At 38.8% G+C, this 23903-nt stretch overlaps 1 protein-coding gene across 4 annotated transcripts; it reads right to left on the minus strand.

The window, feature by feature from the left end:
- Positions 1-359: 359 nt before the first annotated feature.
- FAM221A (family with sequence similarity 221 member A) lies at positions 360-23311 on the minus strand. Of its 4 annotated transcripts, none has more exons than XM_043463385.1 (7): positions 22971-23309; positions 20887-21060; positions 16189-16379; positions 14135-14341; positions 8985-9089; positions 6805-6884; positions 360-855 (listed from the first exon to the last, which is right to left on the minus strand). In XM_043463385.1, the coding sequence occupies exons 1-7, from the start codon at positions 23033-23035 to the stop codon at positions 787-789; spliced, it is 891 nt and encodes a 296-aa protein (XP_043319320.1). In that variant the 5' UTR covers positions 23036-23309; the 3' UTR covers positions 360-786. The 4 variants fall into 4 exon arrangements, with proteins under 4 accessions (XP_043319320.1, XP_043319319.1, XP_043319322.1 ...); XM_043463384.1 differs by having other exon boundaries at positions 6805-6887; positions 22971-23303; XM_043463387.1 differs by having other exon boundaries at positions 456-855; positions 6805-6887; positions 22841-23295.
- Between the last annotated feature and the right edge of the window lie 592 nt (positions 23312-23903).

Below are 23903 nucleotides of genomic sequence, written 5' to 3' on the forward strand. Positions count from 1 at the left end.
CCAGGAGGTGTCAATACAGTTATCAATAATTCATAGTTAATGTGCATGCTTACTAAGTCACTTCAGTCATGTCCGACTCTTTGCAACTTTATGAACCAGTGAAGTTGCTCAGTTGTGTCCGACTCTTTGCGACCCTATGGACTGTAGCCCACCAGGCTCCTCTGTCCGTGGGATTCTCCAGGCAAGAATACTGGAGTGGGTTACCATGCCTTCCTCCATGGGATCTTTCCAACCCAGGGATCGAACCCATGTGTTCTGCATTGCAGGCATATTCTTTACCATCTGACTCATCAGGAAAGCCCCTCATATTAACAAAACAACCTAAAAATCATGAGATACCACTAGAAAATAATTACATTAAGTTTTTATTTTAAAACAAATCAACATTACAAAGTTTAGAAAATAAAAAAACTAAGGATTTTAATTTAACTATTTTGAATGAAATGTTTGTTCAAACCCTCAATAACATCTTAAAATTTTTAAGTAGCCTGAAAAGGTTAAATTATTATAAACTCAAAATAGCTACTGTACTTTAAGGTTTTGACTAACATGAAAATAGCCTCATTTGTTAGGAGAGAGAAAAAAGTTTATATAAAGTAATAAATCATAAATTTTGGCAAAAGTAACATAAGGTACTGTCACGTGTAAATAAGGAAACATTCAAAAGACATTTTTACATAGAAAAAATGTAAGTAATTTGAGGAAAAATAAACTGTATTATTATGTTTAAATAATTAACACACAAAAGACATATTTGGATGCTGGTTTTAATTTCCCCAGTAGCATTCATGAAGGTTTCATAGTTGATGGCAATGGTGCTTTTCCTTTCTGCTTAGCAGCCTTTTCCATTTTTATCTGAAAATTTAAAATATTTGTTGATACAATAATTTGTAAAACATCCTAAAAATAAAAAAAATGTGGTACATACCTTATTTGGATTCATGTCTTATTTATCACAGCCATTTTACACAGTTATTTAGCAGTTCTTATGCTGCTAAATACTGAAGCCACAACCTGATTGTTGAAGGGACCTAACTGCATTTTTAAAATATGGTTTGTTGGGGTATGCAAGCTTCCAATCCCTCTTGCTCCTCTTTTTCTTCTCTTCTCTCTCAGAGCAAGAGCAGACTTCAGCAATGCCTTAGAGACAGAGAGAGTGGGCCAGACAGAGGGGAAGAGGCAGAGAGTCTCACTCACACACACACAGAAACATATACACACACAGAGCTCAGCACAAAAGAGACTTGAGGAGTGTTGACTGAACAGAGGACTCACACAATGAGCACAAAAGCAAGAACCCTGCAGAGAGGGGTCCTAGCAGGGGCTCTGTGCGTGTGTGAAACATTGTCAAAGACTGAGAAAATTTTCTAATTACAAACATAATCAAGCATGGTTTGATTTCAACTTTACCAAAGCATTTTAACAACATAACATATAATGAATATTGATTTGGAGAAATGATTATTTTTAATTGCCTCTAAAATTAAAAAAGAAAAAAAAAAAGCTTGAATGCCTAACCTTACATCCAGCCTGTGCACATTCCCTCCAGCATTACAGGAGACACCTAATCCAGTTGGATTACCCCTGGAACACATACTGCTTAAAGGACAGTTTCCTACAATTCTGATTTCAGCATTTCAACAGTTACCTTTCAGAAGGTTGTCTTTCTCCATTGTAACTGAAACAAAGAAGAAGCTTGCATACCCTAAGCAGCAGCCTTCTGATCTTTTAGAAACACACAGTCTTTCCTAGGGGGAAAAAAAAGACTCCAAAGAACACAGAACGCATCTTCCTCTTACTGCTACTTGCGCTCACAGACACCAATTCCCATAGGCAACACCACTGCCTTACCCCTGCAGGAGAAGGGAAGAGAAATTATGGGGCTGGGTGGGTGGAGGGAGGCCTCTTATCTTCTAATGTGACAGCAATAATACCAAGAAAGCAGAAGAGATCTAGTAAAATCAGTCTACCCGATCTCACCAACTTACAAATAATGTCCTAATTATAAAATTCATGACTCCTGTCTCTGTCTCTTTCCCATTTTTTTCCCCTTTCTCTCTCCTCTTTCAGTTGGTTGGGAACCTCATTTATACATACACTCAGGACTTCTCTGGTGGTCTAGTGGTTAAGACTCCACATTTCCACTGCAGATGACACAGGTTCAACCCCTCGTCAGAGAACTAAAATCCTGCATGCCGCACAGCACAACGAAAAATAAATATTGTACACTCATATCACACTTATATTCTGTACCAGTAGTCAACAGGCTATCCGTAGGTCCCTCAAAGAACACTCCATTCTAAGACAAAGATGAGTACTTGAATTCTCTGTGTGTGTGAGTCGCTTAGTTGTGTCCCACTCTTTGCGACCCCATGGACTGTAGCCTGCCAGGTTCTTCTTTCCATGGAATTTCCCAGGCAAGAATATTGGAGTGGGTTGCCATCTCCTTCTCTAAGGGATCGTCCTGATCCATGCATTGAACCTGGGTCTTCTGCATTGCAGGCAGATTCTTTACTGTCAGAGCTATAGGGAAGTCCCTTAAGTAGTGATTAAACACCTAAGGCAAGTTATTTAGCTAACAGTTTTGTAATGTGTGGAAAAGGCATAGTAATAGGTACTATGTAAGGGGTTGTTCCAAAGGATTAAATAAGATTATATATATAAAAATCTAGGTACTTAATAAGCACTCAATAAATGCTAGAATCCATCTGTAATGCAGGAGACCCCAGTTCAATTCCTAGGTAGGGAAGATCTGCTGGAGAAGGGATGGGCTACCCACTCCAGTATTCTTGGGCTTCCCTTGCTGCTCAGCTGGTAAAGAATCTGCCTGCAATGTAGGAGACCTGGGTTCGATCCCTGGGGTGGGAAGATACTCAGGAGAAGGGAAAGGCTACCCACTCCAGTATTCTAGCCTGGAGAACTCCATGGACTGTGGTGTCTGTGGGGTTGCAAAAAGTCAGACATGACTGAGCAACTTTCACTCACTCATTCACCCCTCTCATTTAGGGTCAAGTGTTAGATTTGTAGTAACATCAAAAAGCGCTTCCCTGTTGGCTCAGATGGTAAAGAGTCTGCCTGCAATACAGGAGACCTGGGTTCGATTCCTGGGCCGGGAATATCCCCCGGAGAATGGAATGGCTACCCACTTCAGTATTTTTGCCTGGAGAGTTCCATGGTCAGAGGAGACAATCCATGAGATCACACAGAGTCAGACATGACTGAGTGACTAACACTTTCACACAACATCAAAAAGATCAAAGATGCTAAACATACAAACAAAAGCCAAAGCAGTGTTGGCTTATTTCAAACAGTACTTAGCAAATGCGTGTGTGTGTGCTCAGTTGTGTCCGAATCTTTGTGACCTTGTGGACTGTACAGCCTGCCAGGCTCCTCCATTCATGGAAGTTTCCACGCAAGAATATTGGAGCAGGCTGCCATCTCCTTCTCCAGGGGATCTTTTCAACCCAAGGACTGAACCCAGGTCTCCTGCATCTTCTGCACTGTCAGGCAGACTCTTTACCAATGAGCTCCCTGGGAAGCCCACCTAGCAAATACATCCTCCTAATCGTGTCCAAAGAGCAAAACACCTCTTTTGGCTCCCTTTTAAAAAAGTTCCTGGCATTAACACAGTATCTTGCACCCAGCTGACCTTTAGTAATTGTTTCCTTAATACAATTCTCCTTTTATAGGGAAAAGAGACCAAAGGTCATCCACAATGGAAGAAAACAAGTTGACCTGATAGATAATACAAGCTAAGAAGCAACTCTTCAGAAGATGTAGATGCAGTTAGTAAGCTGTGTTACCACCAAAGCTTCAATTATCAAAACCAACTTCCCCACACCCAGTGATACCAATTAGCAAAAAGCAAAACCAGATTTGGATGTTACTGCTTTCTAAAGGTGGCCCTGAACCCATCAGATTCAGCTTCCTAATTGTCTTTTTCCCTCAATGGTGCTTGTCTTAAGTTTTTTGGAGTATAAGACAAGCACTAATGATGTGAATGGTACAGGTCACCTGAGAGAAAGTTGTGAGGTTTGAGTTTCTTAGTTTTTACACTCCATTCATCACATAGGCTAAACAGTTATAATAAAACCACAACTAATAAATCCATAAATTCTAGGTCTGGATGGGCCAGGGATATCCCCTAAAACATTCACAGATAAGAACTCCATTTACCTTGCCACAAGCAAATACCATTCACATGTTTTCAAGGCAGTCAACACTACCCAAGTTCCTGGAGGAGGGAAAGAAGGAATTTAGAACGCTGCCCCTCATAAGCTTATGAGGAAACACTAAAGCTCAGTTGTGACTGTGTGTTTTCCAAGAACACTGATTTGATTAAAAGTTTATCCTTGATGATGCTGCAATAATAGTCTCTCCTTTTCTCACTCTGCCCATTTCATCTTTACCCCTGAGATTCTACCACCACTTCTTTTTCTTAGATCAGCATTTTCCAAAAGAACTTTCTGCGCTGCCCAATAAGGTATATACTCTCTGTGACCCCATGGACTGTAGCCTGCCAGGCTCCTCCGTCCAAAGGATTTCCCAGACAAGAATACTGGAGTGGGTTGCCATTTCCTTCTGAAGGGGATCTTCCCGACCCAGGGATGGAAGCTATGTCTCCCGCATTGGCAGGTGGATTCTTTACTGCTGAGCCACCGGGGATGCCCATATATATATAATATATATATATAAAATAATATATTTTATATTATATCTTAATATATATTTTACGATATATTATTATATATTTATATTTATATTATATAAAATTATATATATTAATAAAATATATAAAATATATTAATAAGATATATAAAATAATATATAAATAATATATAGTATAAGATATATTATTATATATATAATATATATGGGCATCCCCAGTGGCTCAGACAGTAAAGCACCCGCCTGTAATGCAGGAGACACAGGTTCAATCCCTGGGTCAGGAAGATCCCCTGGAGAAGGAAATGGCAACCCACTCCAGTACTCTTGCCTGGGAAATCCTTTGGACAGAGGAGCCTGGTAGGCTACAGTCCATGGGGTCACAAAGAGTTGGACACGACTGAGCAACTTCACTGGTTCACTGAATATCTCAGTTCAGTTCAGTTCAGTCACTCAGTCCTGTCTGAGTCTTTGCCAACCCCATGGACTGCAGCATGCCAGGCTTTCCTGTCCATCACCAACTCCTGGAGCTTGCTCAAACTCAAGTCCATCAAGTCGGTGATGCCATCCAACCATCTCATCCTCTGTCGTCCTCTTCTCCCCCTGCCTTCAATCTTTCCCAGCATTGGGATCTTTTCCAGTGAGTCAGTTCTTCGCATCAGGCGGCCAAAGTATTGGAGTTTCAGCTTCAGCATCAGTCCTTCCAATAAATATTCAGGACTGATTTCCTTTAGGATTGACTGGTTTAATCTCCTTTCAGTCCAAGGGACTCTCCAACACCACAGTTCAAAAGCATCAATTCTTCAGTGCTCAGCCTTCTTTACAGTCCAACTCTCACATCCATACATGACTACTGGAAAAACCATAGCTTTGACTAGACTATCCTTTGTTGGCAAAGTGATGTCTCTGCTTTTTAATATGCTGTCCAGATATATATGCTTAATGTCTTTCCATAATTGGAATTATTTGTACATTTTAGTGTGTTTATTTTTACCTAGAAGTAGCCCTTAGAAACTTCCATGTCAGGACAAAATAGATTCTGATGTAAAGTCAGATTAAAAAGGATACTTGCTACTTAATTAAAAATTTTCATTTTTTTAATGTTGAGGTTTAAGCCAGCTTTTTCACTCCTCTTTCACTTTCATTAAGAGGCTCTTTAGTTCCTCTTTGCTTTCTGCCATAAGGGTGGTGTCATCTGCATATCTGAGGTTACTGATATTTCTCCTGGAAATCTTGATTCCAGCTTATGCTTCATCCAGTCCAGCATTTCACAAGATGTACTCTGCATAGAAGTTAAATAAACAAGGTGACAAAATACAGCCTTGACATACTGCTTTCCCAGTTTGGAACCAGTCCGTTGTTCCATGTCTGATTCTTAATGTTGCTTCTTAACCTGCATACAGATTTCTCAGCAGGCAAGTAAGATGGTCTGGTATTCTCTTTAAGGATTTTCCACAGTTTGTTGTGATTCACACAGTCAAAGGCTTTAGCATAGTCAATGAAGCAGGAATAGATGTTTTTCTGGAATTCTCTTGCTTTTTCTATGATCCAACAGATGTTGGCAATTTGATCTCTAGTTCCTCTGTCTTTTCTAAATCTAGTTTAAACATCTGGAAGTTAGTTCAAGTACTGTTGAAGCCTAGCTTGGAAAATGTTGAACATTACTTTGCTAGCCTGTGAGATGAGTGCAATTGTGTGGTAGTTTAAGCATTCTTTGGCATTGCCCTTCTTTGGGATTGAAATGAAAACTGACCTTTTCCAGTCCTGTGGCCAAATTTGCTGGCATACTGAGTGCAGCACTTTCACAGCATCATCTTTTAGTGTCTGAAATAGCTCAGCTGGAATTCCATCACTGCCACTAGCTTTGTTCATAATGATGCTTCCTAAGACCCACTTGAGTTCTCATTCCAGGATGTCTGGCTCTAGGTGACTGATCACACCATCATGGTTATGTGGTCCATTAGTATCATTTTTAGCAGGCCTATTTCTCTCTGAATTATTCTAAATAAGCCTCAAGGCCTAACACCAGCTATAAGTAAAGATTTTAATGATGATCCACAATCAATATATAATTGTCCTACAGCAGTGTCTCTGTTACAAGTAAATGCTTAATGTAAGCAGATTTTCCAACAGACTTACCCTTTCCTGGTATCGTCTTTCAAAGAAAGCCATATCATCCTCTTCCGGTTTCCTTAAGGAAGAAACTTGACTACTTGTACCTACTAACAAGGAAAATCAAATCTCAGTACAGTTAACCCTTGAACAATATGGGTTTGAACTGTGTGGATCCACTTGGGTTATTTTCAATAAATACCTACTACAGTACTATACGATACTAGATTGGTTGTATCCCCAGATGTGGAGGAATTGCAGATATAGAAGGCCAACTATACACTTACACGAGGATTTTCAGCTGCACAGGGGTTGGGGCACCTAATTCTGCTGTGCTGCTCAAGGGCAAACTGTAATATGTAACATTTGATATAGTTATAAATTCTTCTGAAATAAAAAACAGAAAAAAAAACTTTCCTCCTACCAAGTGATTTTACTTTTCAAACCAGAAATTATCTAAATGAATCACTGATCCTATTCCCTCTTTTTCAGAAAGCATCATAAGACAAAAGTAATGTTCGGGGGGTAGAGGGGAGGGACAGGATTGACTGGGAGCTTGGGGTTGTTAGACACAAACTTATTACATTCAGACAAAAGAAAACCAAGGTCCTACTGTATAGCACAGGGAACTATTTCAGTATCCTGTGAGAAACTACAATGGAAAAAAAAATATTTAAAAGAATGTATATATGTGTTTTAAAAAAAGTAATGCTCATTGGTAAACACTCCAAATATTCAAGTGGACTGTAGCCCGGCTAGGCTTCCCTGTCTATGGAATTCTCCAGGCAAGAATACTGGAGTGGGTAGCCATTCACTTCTCCAGGGGATCTTCTCAACCCAAGGACTGAACCTGGGTGGGTCTCTTGCATGGCAGGCAAATTCGTTACCATCTGAGCCACCAGCGAAGCACTATTAAATAACACCATATAGCTATTTCACATCAGTGCTCAGTTTTCTTCAACTATATTTTACATTTTATAAGTAAAAACTGGGGTAACCCTGCAACAGATAATGCACAGAGGTAACTGCTGAAGGTTTGTGCTATGGTCTGAATGTGTGTGCCCCCACCACCGAAATGCATATGTTGAAATCCTAATGCCCAGTGTGATGATCTCAGGAAGTGGGCCCTTTGGGAGGTTCTTAGGTTATGAAGGTGGAGCCCTCATGAATGGGATTAGTGTTCTTATAAAAGAGATGCCAAAGAGACTTCTCAACCCTTCTACCATGTGAGGACACAAGAAGGCAGTGCATGTAAATCAGGAAGAGGCCCTTCATCAGAACACAACCACGCTGGCACCTTTATCTGGGACTTTCCCACCTTCGGAACTGAGAAGTAAGTTTTTGTTGTTTATAAGCCACCCAATCTATGGCATTTTGTTACAGCCACCTGAATGGACTAAGAGTTTGTAGAGTTTGTATAAGAGTTTGTACAGTTTGTATAAGAGTTTGTGTAAGTTTGTGAAGGCAACCATAAGTGATGCTAATATCTGCTTTCAAAATTTTAAAAACTGAAATAATTTTTTAATATACCTTAAGTTAAAAAAAAAGAAACAACTATGTCCTTTTGTTTTGGTTTTAATTTCTTACTTCTGTCTACATTTTATAATTTCTTCATTGTGTGTTGTTTTGTAAGCAGCCTTAAAATCCTTTGTGGAAAAGGTCAGGGTACATGGAAAGGGTGTATGAAAATAAAAGGAAAATTCTTATTTAAAAATATTTTAAAATATTAAGTACCTCATAAATCATATAGTCTTTCATTGTTTTTATTCTTATTTACAATAAAGAAAATGCAATAAAGTGCTTAAAAATAAATTCCATTCATTTTTATGTGTAACTTATGAATGATAAAACCTTGCTAACCTATAATCACTGGATTACATCTTACTTGGGAGAACCCAAAGGATCAAGGATCAAGGCAATTAGTCCACTAGAGGGTGCTCTTATTCAGACATCAAAGCAATTACATGTACCAGAATAAGGTTTTAAAGCTCCAAACTATAGTATTATCAGAATCTTCATAATTTAGCAGTTTTTCCCAATTAAAAATGAAGTTCATTGTTTTTTCTTAGGGCCTGGGTAATATGAAAGAAAAATGATAATCAAATTATGGTAATATTGGGGGAAAAACAGTAATCTGGAAAATATATCAATTTACATTCTTACTTAACTAAAACCAAAAATATTTCTCAGTTTAATTTCATTACCACCTGTTAGTGTTTCTGGAGAAGAGCTAGATGATGCTTGAAATGCCTTTAGAAATGGGTGGTCCATGGCTGTACCTGGAGAGTCTAAAAACTCAGCTGACGGTGCACCTGAGGACAAAAATGTGAAGAATGAAAATTAAATCTCTGTTAGGATACAAAGAAGTTATTTCAAAAGTGAGATAAATTAGAACCCCAGTAGAATCATTAGAAAAATCCTTTCTGTAAAAAGAAAATTTTTTTTAGATTTTTATCTGCCATATATAGTAGTCAAGTGGGTAAAAGCATTTCTGCATTTGAGAGATCTTTTTCACAGAAAAAAAATTACACAAAAACATAACTGTACATCAGCAAAGAGGTATAAAACCCTAACACAGTCAAAAAACATAATAAAAAGTGAGACATTCAGAGGAAAAAAAGCTTCTAGTTGAAGAGGGTTAAATAAACGTACTTTTCCTCCATTCCTCAGTGGAAAACCATCTAAAGACAAGAAATGTAAAAATAAAGAAAACTTATTCAATAAAACGAGGAAACATCCACAACCCTAAACCACAATCTACAAAGACCCACTCTAAATACACTGACTTCTGGACCAAAACGAAGGAAACTGCAGAGAGAAGTGGTAAGTGCTCTACTTCTTCATGAACTTCACCCTTCCCCCACATGCCTGTCCCCTTCCACGGGTAGAGGGGAAGAAATTAACTTTGTGTCCCATTTGCTTTTAAACTGAGTCCTTTCCTATAAAGTGAACACTGTGGGACAGCTGCTCAGGCCTTCAGATTCCTGCTCCCTTCTTTTCCAGCTCCTCCCTCTTGTGACCTGTGGGAAGATCAGACAAGGGGGCTCAGGTCCAGCCAGGGCCCTGAGTGTCCTCTGGTCACTACGTGCACTAGTGACCTCAGGTGCTAAAGGCTGGCCTTAAGCTGGAATTTAATCTCTCGGCTTGATAGGGCCTGGTAGCCTCACAGTCTCGCACGGTGAGTGCAGACCCCTCAGATGCCAGTCTCTTTTTCTGCTGAATCCCCCGGAGCTCAGGAGACCCTCATCGAGCTCTGCTCTGCTGTCACCTTGGCCCTTTGCTACGACAGATGTCATGGCAGCCCTGCTGCCTCACAGCTCTGCTGCCTTCCAAGCACCCTCTATGAGCTGGGAATCACAGCCTCCTTCAGCCTCACAAAGGAACCAAATTCCAGCAGGAGGTTCTCTCTACCCAGGACTGTACAGGGCTAATAGAGTAGACGTCTCTCTGCTCCAGGTTCCCCTACATATAAAATCAAGACAAAAACATCTTACGTTTCCTCTTCTCATTCTCACCTCTCTTTATACCCACCATCCCTCAGGAGTCAAAAGGGGGAGGTTTCTTTTCTTTCTATTATAAAGATGCTTAAGTGATAAAAGACCAATCGTCATAAAAAGGCAAAGATGTCAGCTACTGCCACTATTACTTAGCATTGTTCTTAAAGTACCAGCCATTTTGTTTAATGAAAAATAAGAATCATAAATTTTGGAAAGGAATAGGCAAAAATATCATTACACTTAACCTTTAAACTACGCAAGGGTTAAGGGTACTAATCCTTTACATGCAGTCAAAATCTGCATATAACTTTATAGTCAGTCTTCTGTATCTCCAGTTCCACATTCACAGATTCAGCCAATTGCAGATCATGTAGTACTGTGGTGTTTACTATTGAAAACAATCCACATATAAGTGGACCCTCATAGTTCAAACCCCTGTTGTTCAAGGATCAATAATATTTGCAAAATCAACTAAAGATTTACATTTAAAATTCTAAGATTAAATAATAATGACAAAAGCTGCATAAAATATTTCCTTTTTTTAAATAAACAATCAGCTAGAAAATACAAAGGAAGGGAAAAACTCATGTATCATAGCTACAAAAAATGATGAAATACCTAGAAATAAAATTAAGAATTGTGTAGGACTTTTATGAAGATAACTTGAGAATTTCATGTAATTATACAGAAGACAACAAAGATGTGAAGACTCAATATTTTAAAACAGTATTTCTTTCCTATATTAATCTACACATTCAACTAAAATAATAGAATGTTTTCAAAAAATATTATCAAAGTTTTGAAAAAACTGAAAGGAAAGAAGAGGTCAGGAAAATTCTAAAGTAATAAAATGAAGTCATACATAATAATTTATTATAAAGCTGTAGTTATGGAAACAATATAGTAGTTGCACAGAAATAGACAATGATAAGGCAGACTAATGAGACCAGAACAATTTCTGGGTTGAGCTCAGCCCTACCACTTACTTGTTGAATAACACAGAATAAGATGTTTTACTATTCTACACTGATTTTCCTTGTCTGTAAAAAGGATTAATAATAGCACCTCACTCAGAATAGTTATGAGGATTAAATGAGGTAACAGACATAAAGAGGCTGAACCAAACCCTAGCAGTACAAAGCCGTAATTATCAGTAACATCACTACCATCATTTTTTGTTTGCCACTGATAATTGGGTTTTCTGTAACAGACGCATGAGCCTAATACAATCATGTATCCATAAAAACTGAAAAGAATTTATTTATGGAATTTAACAAGCTAGTTGTAAAATAACCAAGAGAAGAAAATACATGAATATGTCAAGGCAATCTTGAAAAAAGAACACAGAAAGAATGTAACCAAATATCAAAACACACTATGAAGAAGAATAATTAAAACTATGAAATATTTGTATAAAATAGATAAATAAGCCAATGCCATAAAATAAGTATGATAGAATATAGGAAAGATAAAGTTTCAAATTATTTGGGAAAAAATGTTTTTGGATAACTTGTCATCAATTTGGACAAAAACTGAAGTTATACACACCTTACTCTTTCACAAAAAATAAATTCCAGATACAAAAGAAAGCTAAACATAAAAACAAAAGAAAAACTAAGCATTAAAATAAAATGAAATAAGTTGGAATGGAATTTTAAAAAATTAAATAAAGTGAAGGAGAGCATATTTATAAAATGAGAGTAGGGTAAGGCCTGCCTCCAACATTTAAAAACTGTAAAACCACAACAAAATCCCAAAAGACAAATGCTGTACTGGAAGAAAACACGTCCAAAATAAATACAAAGGATTAGTACACAGCATATATATATATAAGAAGACTTCCTATAAATCAATGGGAAAATATAAAACATAAAAATGAGTGAAGTGTATGAACAGACAACTCACAGAAAGTAAAGTGGCCACTGAATATAAGGAGACTCCTCTCACTAATAACCAGGGAAATCAACTGACTGAAACAATGACAACATTTTCACATATTAGACTGGCAATAAAACTAAAGTTAATGACGTCAATGATCAGTATCAATGTTCGGAAATAGGTAAACTACAACATCACTAGAGGAAGTATAAACAAGTACAGCATTTTTGAAGGGCAGTTCAACAGAATGTATTAAAATTTCACATCTGCAGACACTTCAACCCAAGAATTTTACTTCTCTCCATCTACCTTAGACTCAAATTTACATAGTACACAAAGAAACAAGTTCAAAAGCAAAAATGAATAAATAAATAAAATGGAAATAATCTAAATACAATGAACAAGGAAAACGTTTAGATAAATTAATGTGTGTGTGTATATATAGACACACATATACAAATTGATATACACATATACAAATATATATGTGTGTGTGTGTATACATATTCACATACATACATACATATATATGGGTTTCCCCTGGTGGCTCAGATGGTAATGAATCTGCCTGCAATGTGGGACACCCGGGGTTCTATCCCTGGGTTAGGAAGATCCCCTGGAAGAGGGCATGGCAACCCACTCCAGTATTCTTCCCTGGAGAATCCGCACTGACAGAGGAGCCCGGTGGGCTACAGTCCACGGGGTTGCAAAGAGTCATACACGACTGAGCAACTAAGCACAGTTTATATATATACACATAAAATGTGGAATACTATGAAGCAGTTACAAAAAACAAGAGATTTGTATGTCCTGGTATAATAATGCTTTGAAAATTTGTTTTAAGTTAAAAATAGTAAACTATAAAAATTGTATGCTAAAAAGAATAATACAAATCAACTGATGTCAGCAAATTACCCTCTAGGAAAGAATCTGGGGTTAAGAGAAATGTTCCAGAGGGATTTGTATTTCATCTCCATTATTTTAATCTTTTATAACAAGAAAATATTCACTTATGTTTACATAATTTTTATAATAAAAACAAAGTAAATGCTTATTATTAAATAATCCACATAAACAGAAGTATTTACAGTAGATACTTACAAAACAGAAACAGACTCACAGACTTAAGAGAACGAACTTATGGTTGCAAAGGGGAAGGATGTGGGGAAGGGACCGTTGGGGAGTCTGGGATGGACATGTACACACTGCTCTAAAATGGATAACCAACAAGGACCTACTATATAGCACATTGAACTTTGCTCAATGTTATATGGCAGCCTTGACAGGAGGGGAGTTTGGGGGAGTATGGATACACATATATGTATGGCTGAGTCCCTTTGCAGTTCACCTGAAACTATCACAACATTATTAATAGGCTACACCCCAATACAAAATAAAAAGTTTTTTAAAAAATAAAGTAGATAGGAACCATAGTTCTTTTCCCCAGAAGGATCCAGCTACCTTCAATAGTTTTAGATATATCCAATTAAACTTTTCCATATATTCCTTCCGATTTTTATATGTGCAAGCACATATGTGTGTACATACATGTAAACATACACGTAAGTGATTGTATATTACAGAAAACACATGCACACATGCATGTGTATATATACACATGTACAAAAGCCTATGTTTCCAAAATGAGGTAGTTATAATGGTAAAACTTACATACAATAGGATAACAGGTAAACTGTATCACATCAAATAAAACAAATATTATTTCACTATTACAAACAATGGAGCTGTGAGTTGAGATAATCTAAATACCATGAACAAGGATCTTTCCTCTTATGTTTTCTAATTTTCCTGTAATAATCAAACATTGCATAGTGACAATAAAATCTTTTTAAAAATTTAAAATCAAATGAGAGAATTTTTTTGAAAATAACATAAAGAACTTAAAGTGCAAAATAAATATAAGGCTTCAGTATTGCTAGCACACATAAAAGCAAAATGACAGTTCATATATCATCACTTACCAATTCCACTGTCATCTAATCGCATGTAGCCTTCTGCCAGCGAGCTGAAGCCAGTCAGTCCTCCCATTGCTGCATAAGGAACGTCCTGCCCCACCGGTTTTCCCTGCGCCAGTCTTTCTTGCTTAGTTTCCACTACTGTGTCATGAGCATATGCAGGCTGACCACAAGCACAAGTGAAGCAACTATGAAATCCCGAACACTTAGAACCTGGATCAAGATGTAAAAGGAGCTCAATGTTTTCAAATATAGGTAATCAGTTATATGCCCTCTGAACTACTGAGCTTGGCCCAAATCACCTGAATTCTGGATCCTTCATACACTGTCCTCTGACGCCAGTGCTTCTTCTTACCTCTACCCCTGAACTCCTTTCCTCCAGCCACTGCTCTTATTCCTAAAAGATGCTAAAGCATAAGGGGGTATGCAACAACAACAACAAAAAATTGGAAAAACCAACTAGGACTAAAGGAAACTGGGCTAAACACTGGAAAGCTAGGAAATGAAGGCCCTCTCCTCAAACACTGAGTTAAAAGCAGGTGTTGGGGGACAACCCAGTAGTGAAGAAATAATGTAGAAACATGTCTCTGTGTCAATTCCCCATAAAAGCCATAGTGGAGGGCCAACTCACAGATATAGAAAGGATGCAGTGGAATATTGTTTAACAATAAAAAGCAAAGAAGTACTGATGTGTGCTACAGCATAGATGAATCATAAAAACATTATACTAAGTGAAAGATGCTAGTCAGGAATGACCACATATTCTATGATTCCACTTACACGAAATGTTTAGAATAGGCAAATCCATAGAGATAGAAAGTAGATTACTGGCTGTCTAGAGTTGAGGGGTAACAGGAATAAGGAATGACTGATAATGGATATGAAATTTCTTTTGGGGGTGATGGAAGTATTCTAAAATTTATTGTGGTGATGGTGCACAACTTTGAATATAAAAGCCATTGAACTGTACCCTTCAATTGTATATGAATTTTTTAGCATGTTACTTATATCTTAATGAAATCACTATATATAAAAATACAAACCATATTGAAATAAGAATCCAGAATATACCATTAACATTCACACTTTTGACAGATATGTACAGAAACCAAGGCACATAATAAATAAGTTTTATTCAAATACTTCCATACTTAGTGAAACAATTTATGTCTGCCATTGTCAATAAAAATGTTTTATAACCTATTTAATCATAATATTTCAATTCAAGACACTACAAAGACAACTGGGAAAACTATCTCCTGAAGAAAAATACTGGACCTAACTTTAAAAGTATTCTACTTATTTCAAAGGGCTTTTAAAAAGATGATCAAGGGTAAGAGCATGTGAAATGGTGGCTGGGATTTGGGTACAGGTATTGAGATACAGTAACTCAGTGGATAAAGAATCTGCCTTTAAGGCAGGAGATGGGGGTTCGATTCCTGGGTTGGGAAGATTCCCTGGAGGAGGGCATGGCAACCCACTCCAGTATTCTTGCCTGAAGAATGCCATGGACAGAGGAGCCAAAGCAGGTTACCGTCCATAATGTCACAAAGAGTCGGACACGACTGAAGGGACTGAGAATAGCACATGCAGGTTGAGATAAGGTGCTGTTGTCCACAGAGTGTTAAAATTATCACGCTACATTCTGTTTTTCCCATCAAACCGTGTTTTATGCAGTAACATAATAGTCTGCAAGTGAATCATAAAAAATTTTTAGACCTGTAAAATCCTTTTTAAGGATGATTATTCTGTAAATGGAATTCAGTTGGTAGAACATCCAGAATTTGAAATTTTGAATTAGATCACATCTAGTAATTCTTTAAAATCTATTACTACTACTTAACCTTATTCAAATTACATGAGATTAGAGATTAAGGTCGATGACTACAAAGCATATGAACAACCAAGTTTTTCCACTAACTTTTAGAGTCCGTATTCATCAAATTATTCCCAGGTGTCCAGTGTCACTAAAGCTGAATGAAATTGGCACAGAGACACATCAAACATTCAGTAAGGGGATAAAAGCATTCTGTTTATATGTTTATCATAATGTAACTCACAGGCACTGCATACAAAGCCAGGCGCTGCACTGTGTTGATCGGCAAAGTGCTTACATCGGCAGCGGATGGGCTGTGTGCCGTTCAGAGGCACATAGAGGTAAGTCCTGCAAGGGCAGCCCCTCACTTGGCAAGGCAGACTGATGGGGCGCTGCGGGGGAATCGTTTCAAAGTCAGTTTTATGTTGCTTATACCTAAAAGAAATGAAAGGGACGAAATAATAGCACAATGCAGGGACTGCCAGAAACTACAACTGGGATTCTCTTACAGGCAACATGATTCTTTCTCATTTTTATTTTTTGTTCATTGTTCTTGTTAGTAAGGTGTAAATATACTCCCCTGAAATGCAGTACTTGTCAGTTATGTTGCTTTGGTCAGAGAAAATCTTCCCCCATCTAGATTTTTAATCAAGGAGAATTTTCACAGCAACATACAAAGATATAGCATATATAATTCTCTTAAAATACTATTATTGATTCTTTAATATCAAAACACAACCCACTAGTATGAAGAAACGTTCATGAAATTCTCTTTATCAAAGTGCATGATTTACATTTATTTTCACAGTTCTGCTATTTAAAATTGAAATAAGTTCAATAAACACATATTAATTAATTTAACATACTTTAAACTTCAAAATAAATTATAAACATCTATAAAAGCCAAAACTCTTTGCTAAAATGCTGTATGTAATTTTCTCAGACCACTGGCTTCCTTCTCATTAGATGATACTCAGTAAAATCATATTAAATTTATTACTCTCAATATTATACTAGGTAACAGAAGTTACAATAACAATAAGATACCATTTTCACTTAGCAAAGAGAGTCAAAGTTCTTTTTTTTTAAACTGTACATATTTCACAACACCCTGTCAAGAGTGTTATAAAAGAACTAATGGGAACTAATCCCATTTAACAGGGTTTCAAGAAACAGAAAAAGATCCATCCATTAAGCAGATGGTTCATTTTTGAAAAAAATAAACCCTAAGAAAGTTACTCCATGTATATAAAAAGCTCTGTGCATAGGGGTAGTATTAGCAACAGTACTTTAAATAGTGATGTAACAACACAAAATAATAATAAAGGAATGGATAAGTATAGTACAAGAAAAACAGTTTTCTAACTCTAACAGTGAAAACTTTTCTTCAAATAAAATCTTTCACAGACCATAATACTATATAAAATAGATAAACACAGAATTGGCTAACACTAAGGGAAGAGCCATGAGTGGAGTCTGTCCTTCCCCTTAGCTGCCCCTCCACCTGGTGAGCCCCTGAGATTCTGTGGGAGCTCTGGGGAAAACACAGTGAACACAACTGGATTAGCTGGTGTATCAAGGAGGTATTAAAAATCTTGTGTGCAACTACTATTACACTGCAGAAACATTTCCGTGATTCTGTCATGAATAACTGGTCCAATATTTATACACATGTATAATTAACAACTAAGGCTGTATATTGGCACTCTGCTTATTTAACTTATATGCAGAGTACATCATGAGAAACGCTGGACTCAATGAAGTACAAGCTGGAATCAAGATTGCTGGGAGAAATATCAATAACCTCAGATATGCAGGTGACACCACACTTATGACAGAAAGTGAAGAAGAACTAAAGAGCCTCTTGATGAAAGTGAAAGAGGAGAGTGAAAAAGTTGGCTTAAAACTCAACATTCAGAAAACTAAGATCATGGCATCTGGTCCCATCACTTCATGGGACATAGATAGGGAAACAGTGACAGACTTTTTTCCTTGGGTTCCAAAATCACTGCAGACGGTGATTGCAGCCATGAAATTAAAAGACACTTGCTCCTTGGAAGAAAAGTTATGACCAACCTAGATGGCATATGAAAAAGCAGAGACATTACTTTGCTAACAAAGGTCTGTCTAGTCAAAGCTATGGTTTTTCCAGTAGTCATGTATGGATGTGAGAGTTGGACTATAAAGGAAGCTCAGCTCAGAAGAATTGATGCTTTTGAACCATGGTGTTGGAGAAGACTCTTGAGAGTCCCTTGGACTGCAAGGAGATCCAACCAGTCCATCCTAAAGGAAATCAGTCCTGAATATTCATTTGAAGGACTGACGTTGAAGCTGAAACTCCAATACTTTGGCCATCTGATGCAAAGAAGTGACTCATTTGAAAAGACCCTGATACTGGGAAAGATTGAAGGCAGGGGGAGAAGGGGATGACAGAGAATGAGATGGTTGGATGGCATCACCGACTCAATGGACATGAGTTTGAGTAGACTCTGGGAGTTGGTGATGGACAGGGAGGCCTGGTGTGCTGCAGTCCGTGGAGTCGCAGAGTCGGACACAAGTGAGCAACTGAACTGAACTAAACTGAATTGAATTATGTAAATAAAAAAGTACATACACATGTTAAAACTTCTTAACAGCATCTGGCTTTAGGTGGTGTCTTCTTTCTATGTTACTTTATATTCTTCATTTCAATGTTTCCAATGTTTTCACTTTTCTTTTATACTTTTTTAAAAATATTTATTTTTAATTGGAGGATAATTGCTTTACAATACTATGCTGGTTTCTGCCATATATAAGCATGAATCAGCCATATATATTCATATGTCCCCTTCCACTTGAACCTCCCTCCCATCTCCCAAGTTTCACTTTTATAATAAGGGAAAATTAATTTAGACAGAAATCTCACTGAGCAACTGGTACTAAAGAACTTTTTCCATCCAAGTGGGGTTGGGTCAATTTTGAAGGTCAATTCTATGCTGTACCATTATACATAGGTATGAGACTGGCACTAAACATTTACAAGGGTAAATGATAAAACTAACATAAGTTTACCAGAAAACAGTGGAAGTGTTAGTCTCTCAGTCATGTCCAACTTTTTGCGACCCCACGGACTGTAGCCCACCAGGCTCTTCTGTCCATGGAATTCTCCAGGCAAGAATACTGGAGTGGGTAGCCATTCCCTTTTCCAGGGGATCTTCCCAACACAGGGATCAAACCCGGGTCTCCTGCATTGAAGGTGGATTCTTTACCACTTTCACTTCAATGGAAGTTTACCAAAGCTCTCTTTAATTCTGAACAACATCAACATAACCCTCATTCTCTGTTCCTCCAGTGTTTTTAGTTGGGGTTGCTAAATAAATTTCAAGTCAATCTACACACAACATTACTCATCCTAGCAACTGCCTAACAACCTCTGGCAATCTTAAGTGTGTAAACAGCAACTGCACAAAGACTATGTCAGGAAAGAGCCCCAGAAACGATCAGAACAGGAAGGCTCTCCCATGGCTCCTCTGGAATAGAAAGCTAAAGTTTTTACCTAAAACCATGTAATAGTTTCTGTGATTTTTCCAAGAAGTAGCTTTGTCCTTCTGAGCTTTACAACTATGATCTGTAGCAGGGATAAAATTTAAAGTAGAAAATGACAAACACAGCCAAATGCAAATCTCAAGTGCAGGTCAAACACCTCAATGGCTGCAGCCTCATGCATTTCCTTTTCTGGTGTGCTTATATTTTTGTTTATAGAAAGGTATATAAGCATACATACACACATACACAGCGTTGACCCTTGAACAACATGGGTTTAAAGTGTAGATTTTTTTTCAATAAAAACACGGTAGGCCCTCAGTGTTTATGGGTTCCACATCTGTGCTTAAACTAACCACATATCGTGTTCCCCAAGGATCATGTTTATGATCCAAGGTTGGCTGAATCCACATCTGCAAACAGGAGGGCCCAGCTATGGGGCATGAGCATCCCTAGACTTTGGTATCCACAGTGGGTCCTGGAACCGGTCCTCCGTGTGTGTGTGTGTGTCTGTGTGTGTGTATAAATAAAAGAGAAAGGTATTCATACAAAACATTTCTTAACATATAAAAAGAGACTAGTAAATGTGAGGAAAAAAGCTTCTATCAGTAGATTGGTAAACTTTTTAGCATGGATCAGCTCAAGCAACTTTAAAATAAGTTTAGGGAACACTACTCAGTCCTCTACAGTGACGTAAATGGGAAGGAAATCCAAAAAAAGAGAGGATATACATATATCCTGATTTACTTTGCTGCATAGCAGAAACTAAAATGGGCTTCACTGGTGGCTCGGACAGTAATGAATCTGCCTACAAAGCAGGAGCCCTGGGTTCGAGCCCTGGGTCAGGAAGGTCCCCTGAAGAAGGGAATGGCAACCCACTCCAGTATTCTCGCCTGGAGAATTCCATGGACAGAGGAGTCTGATGGGCTACAGTCCATGGGGTTGCAAAGAGTCAGACACAACAGAGCGACTATCACTTTTCAGAAACTAACACAATATTGTAAAGCAACTATACTCCAATAAAAACGAATTTTAAAACACATTTGACAATAATAAATAAAATAAAAACAGCTCTGCAATCTGATGACCCATTCTCTACTACCTTGTCCAGCGGTGGGAGAAGCAGAGTGACCGAAAAACCCCCGGCAAAGCCGGGAGGCCCCAGTATCTTTCTTATCAATGCTAAGAGGAAAGATGCTTAAGGTGATGGGACTCCATAATGAGTTCTAACAGGATACAACAGAAAAAATGTAAAATATAGCCCTCAAAAACCTTACATACTTTCTGGCATATTATATAAACACCTGTTTTCAAATGTTTCTCAATTATCATGAATAATGTTATATATAGAAGGAAGATATGCCCTGCTACAGTTTTATATTTCCTAATCACCAGAAAACTTAGCAATAAAGCATCTTACCTATGTGTACAAAAACACAGTGTCTCTGGACCCACAAGTTTACAATCCATTCCCGTGGGTGATCGCCAACTCACATACAATCTGTTCTGTAAACGCATAGGTAAGACTTTTCTTTTGTATTCTTCATATTCCTCAGGAGTAAAAAGTTTCCCTCCATCATCCTCACCAACAATTCTACAACAAAAGATACTTCTCTTAAGCCATGTGTATTTCTTTTCTGGGTTAAAAATAATAAACTCTAAAATTAAACTATACTTGTATAGTCAAATGTATAGTCAGAAGACTGCTTTGGCTTTATTTTGATACATTAGGCTCATGTTAATAGCAAAATTACACACAATAGTAATAAACCTTTTGCTTCCCATATGAAAAAGGATTATAAATAATAAAGTCAATGAATTCATAACATCTGACTTCACAGATCTAGGTTTATCACTGGAGAATTACCACATGTCCATCTCAATTTCTCCTTTGATTCTGAAGTAAACATGCTCATTTTTCACATTAGAAGTTGGAGACTAAACTGCTAAAAATTCTAATATTTTCCTCCTTTAAATATATTTTGCCCCCAAAACAAAGTAGCACAAAAAGCATCCATGCTGAAGACAACAGGATTAATGTCCATACCTGACTCCAAACCCTGGCCAGAAGTTTAAACTAAGATAGAACCCACAAACATCCTTAGATCTGCCCCACTTCATACCTAACATATGCATTGAGTAATCAGGCATATCATTTTCTAATTCTGGAAGTAAGACCTCAAAATTTTATGGGAAAAATTAAGCTACTGCTATTTCTTACTTTCTTAGGAAATTAAGAGATCTAGTTCAAATGCAGATTCAGATTAATGTTTCAATGGGCCTGGTGATGCTCCCCAACAATGCTTACACTGCTGGTCCATGATGGCTACACTATGAGCAGCAAGGCTCTAACTTCTACAGAGAACTATTTAAAGTAGTTTATGTTTGAAAAATAATTTCCCCCCAGGCCCCAACATTTCATAGGCCAGGCATGAGACTACAACTGAAGGCCCACATTCCGCATACCTAAACATCTAAGTATCTAAGGTGTCCAGTCAACATCAGGGCCTAGCATAGTGCTCCTAGTGAAAGGCCTGGAGAACTGGGGGCGAAAGGAGCAGCTCTGCCCTACGTAAGCTCTGGGTAGAAGCTGTTCCAGACTATTGGCCTTATGTGAACCTAACCGGGAATGGGACCTGACCCATCAGGCTTCTCATCCTCACTTTTTCTGGCTCAGAATTACTAGATATTTCTAGACGTCACTCAGAAGTATACCACCTAGACAGTCGGAGGGAAGTGCAGTCAGACAGCAACCCCTTTACCCAAGGGATTTGGGGGGACCACCTTTAGATGGAGCAACCCCTGTGGCTCAGGTTTCAGGCTGCACCAGTTTCCCAAAGAGGCTGTGATCATCTGACTTCCGCTTTATACACACGCACACCTGCCTCTCACCCAGTTTCCCAACTGTCAAAAACCTTTCTTGGAAGACCTTAAAAAACAAAACAAAACAAAACTCATTCTTGCAGGTACACCAGCCTCTGCGTCAGGGCCCGAGCAGTGAGTCATTACCGAAAGCCCTAGCGGCGGCTGCGCTTCCAGTCCCCGGATAAGAGTTTCTCTAGAACCAAAGTCTTTCTCCTAAAACCAGCATCTCGTGGTCGAGGGCACGTTTGGAAGTTCACGTCCTACCCTATTACAAAGTGAACATGCAAACCTCATGTCTGCTTTTACAGGCCAGGTGTACTCAAAGTGCGATCTACAAGGGCAGTTAAGAAAAGAACAATGGACCTTTGCATAAATCTGGAGTTAATAATCCTTTCTCAAAGGGATGAGAGCCGGAGATCTTTTAAATTGCCTCGGAAGAGACTTATTAGACTAGAACTGCGTGTCATCACCATACTAGAAATAGGAAACCTGCAATCAAAGTGAACCACCTCCACCAGCCCGGGAACGGGATTCCGGGAGCCAAGGCCACCCAGCGCCGGTCCCCTGTCCGCGCCTCCAGCACTCCTCCCGCGAAGGGGCTCGGACCGGCCTCCTGGCTCCCCAGAGGCGCTGCCTCACCTCCGGTACTCCAAGTACTCGTCCACTGCCGCCGCGCCGCCCGGAGGTAACGTCAGCCGCTCCATGGCGGGCGGGGAACCGGGAGGCGCCGGCTCCAGCCGCCCTGCGCACGTGAGCCGAGCCCGGAGCAGCCAAAACCTGCCCCGCCCCGGCCGGCCGCGCCCCCTCTCGCCCGCTCCGCTATTGGCCCGGCGGGACGACCGCGGTGACCGCGCGGAGGTCGCGCTTCCACCTGGCCGGCCACTCCCGGCACTAGAAATCGCTCTTCCCGCTGAACCCTGCCGCTGTAGGGATGCTGTTTACCGGCCTCCGCAAACCTTGCCCGTCTCCTTCCTGGTCTGACAGGTCTCCTTGTAGTAAATAAAATAATGAGTGACGACGCAGTGCAGTGTCTTGCATGTAATGGATGCACAGAATGGGCGTATTTCTTTGTGCAGCACGTTTCGCTGGTTCTGAGAAGGTTTTGGATAGTTTGAGAGCTCTAATTGCCAGCTGTGTTTTCAGATTTGGCATTAAAAACACTGTGACGTAGAAAATCAGATAGTCTTGAGTGTCTGTGTTTAGTTTGAGTGTCACTATAGCAACATGTCCTTCAAAAAAAGTGAGTAGCAGATTTAAGGGGTAACAGGAGAAACTAGTTAGGATTAAAACAAAAACAAAAACCTTTGGAAATATTCTCCACAAAATCCATTTTAAAGTTGAATTACCAGCGATTGGTAATACGTCCAGAATTTGGTTTAGTTGCCTGGAAAAGAGGTAGGAAATCCATTATTATTCAGGAGTCAAACTGAGGCTCCCTAGAGATCAGGTTGAAAGCGAAAGTGAAAGTCGCTCAGTCTTGTCCGACTCTTTGCGACCCCATGGAATTCTCCAGGCCAGAATACTGGAGTGGGTAGCCGTTCCCTTATCCAGGGGATCTTTCCAACCCAGGGA

The sequence above is a fragment of the Cervus canadensis genome, chromosome 3 (assembly GCF_019320065.1).
Source record: "Cervus canadensis isolate Bull #8, Minnesota chromosome 3, ASM1932006v1, whole genome shotgun sequence".
In the NCBI taxonomy this organism is placed as follows: domain Eukaryota; kingdom Metazoa; phylum Chordata; class Mammalia; order Artiodactyla; family Cervidae; genus Cervus; species Cervus canadensis.

Excerpts from the sequence above, each read along its gene's own strand:
- FAM221A (XM_043463384.1), bottom strand. The coding sequence starts at position 23,035 with ATGGAGCGGCTGACGTTACCTCCGGGCGGCGCGGCGGCAGTGGACGAG. Across the intron at positions 16,380-20,886 it reads CTGTGTTTTTGTACACATAG|GTATAAGCAACATAAAACTG; the intron begins GTAAGATGCTTT and ends CATTTCTTTTAG. Across the intron at positions 856-6,804 it reads AAAGACGATACCAGGAAAGG|ATAAAAATGGAAAAGGCTGC; the intron begins GTAAGTCTGTTG and ends TTAAATTTTCAG.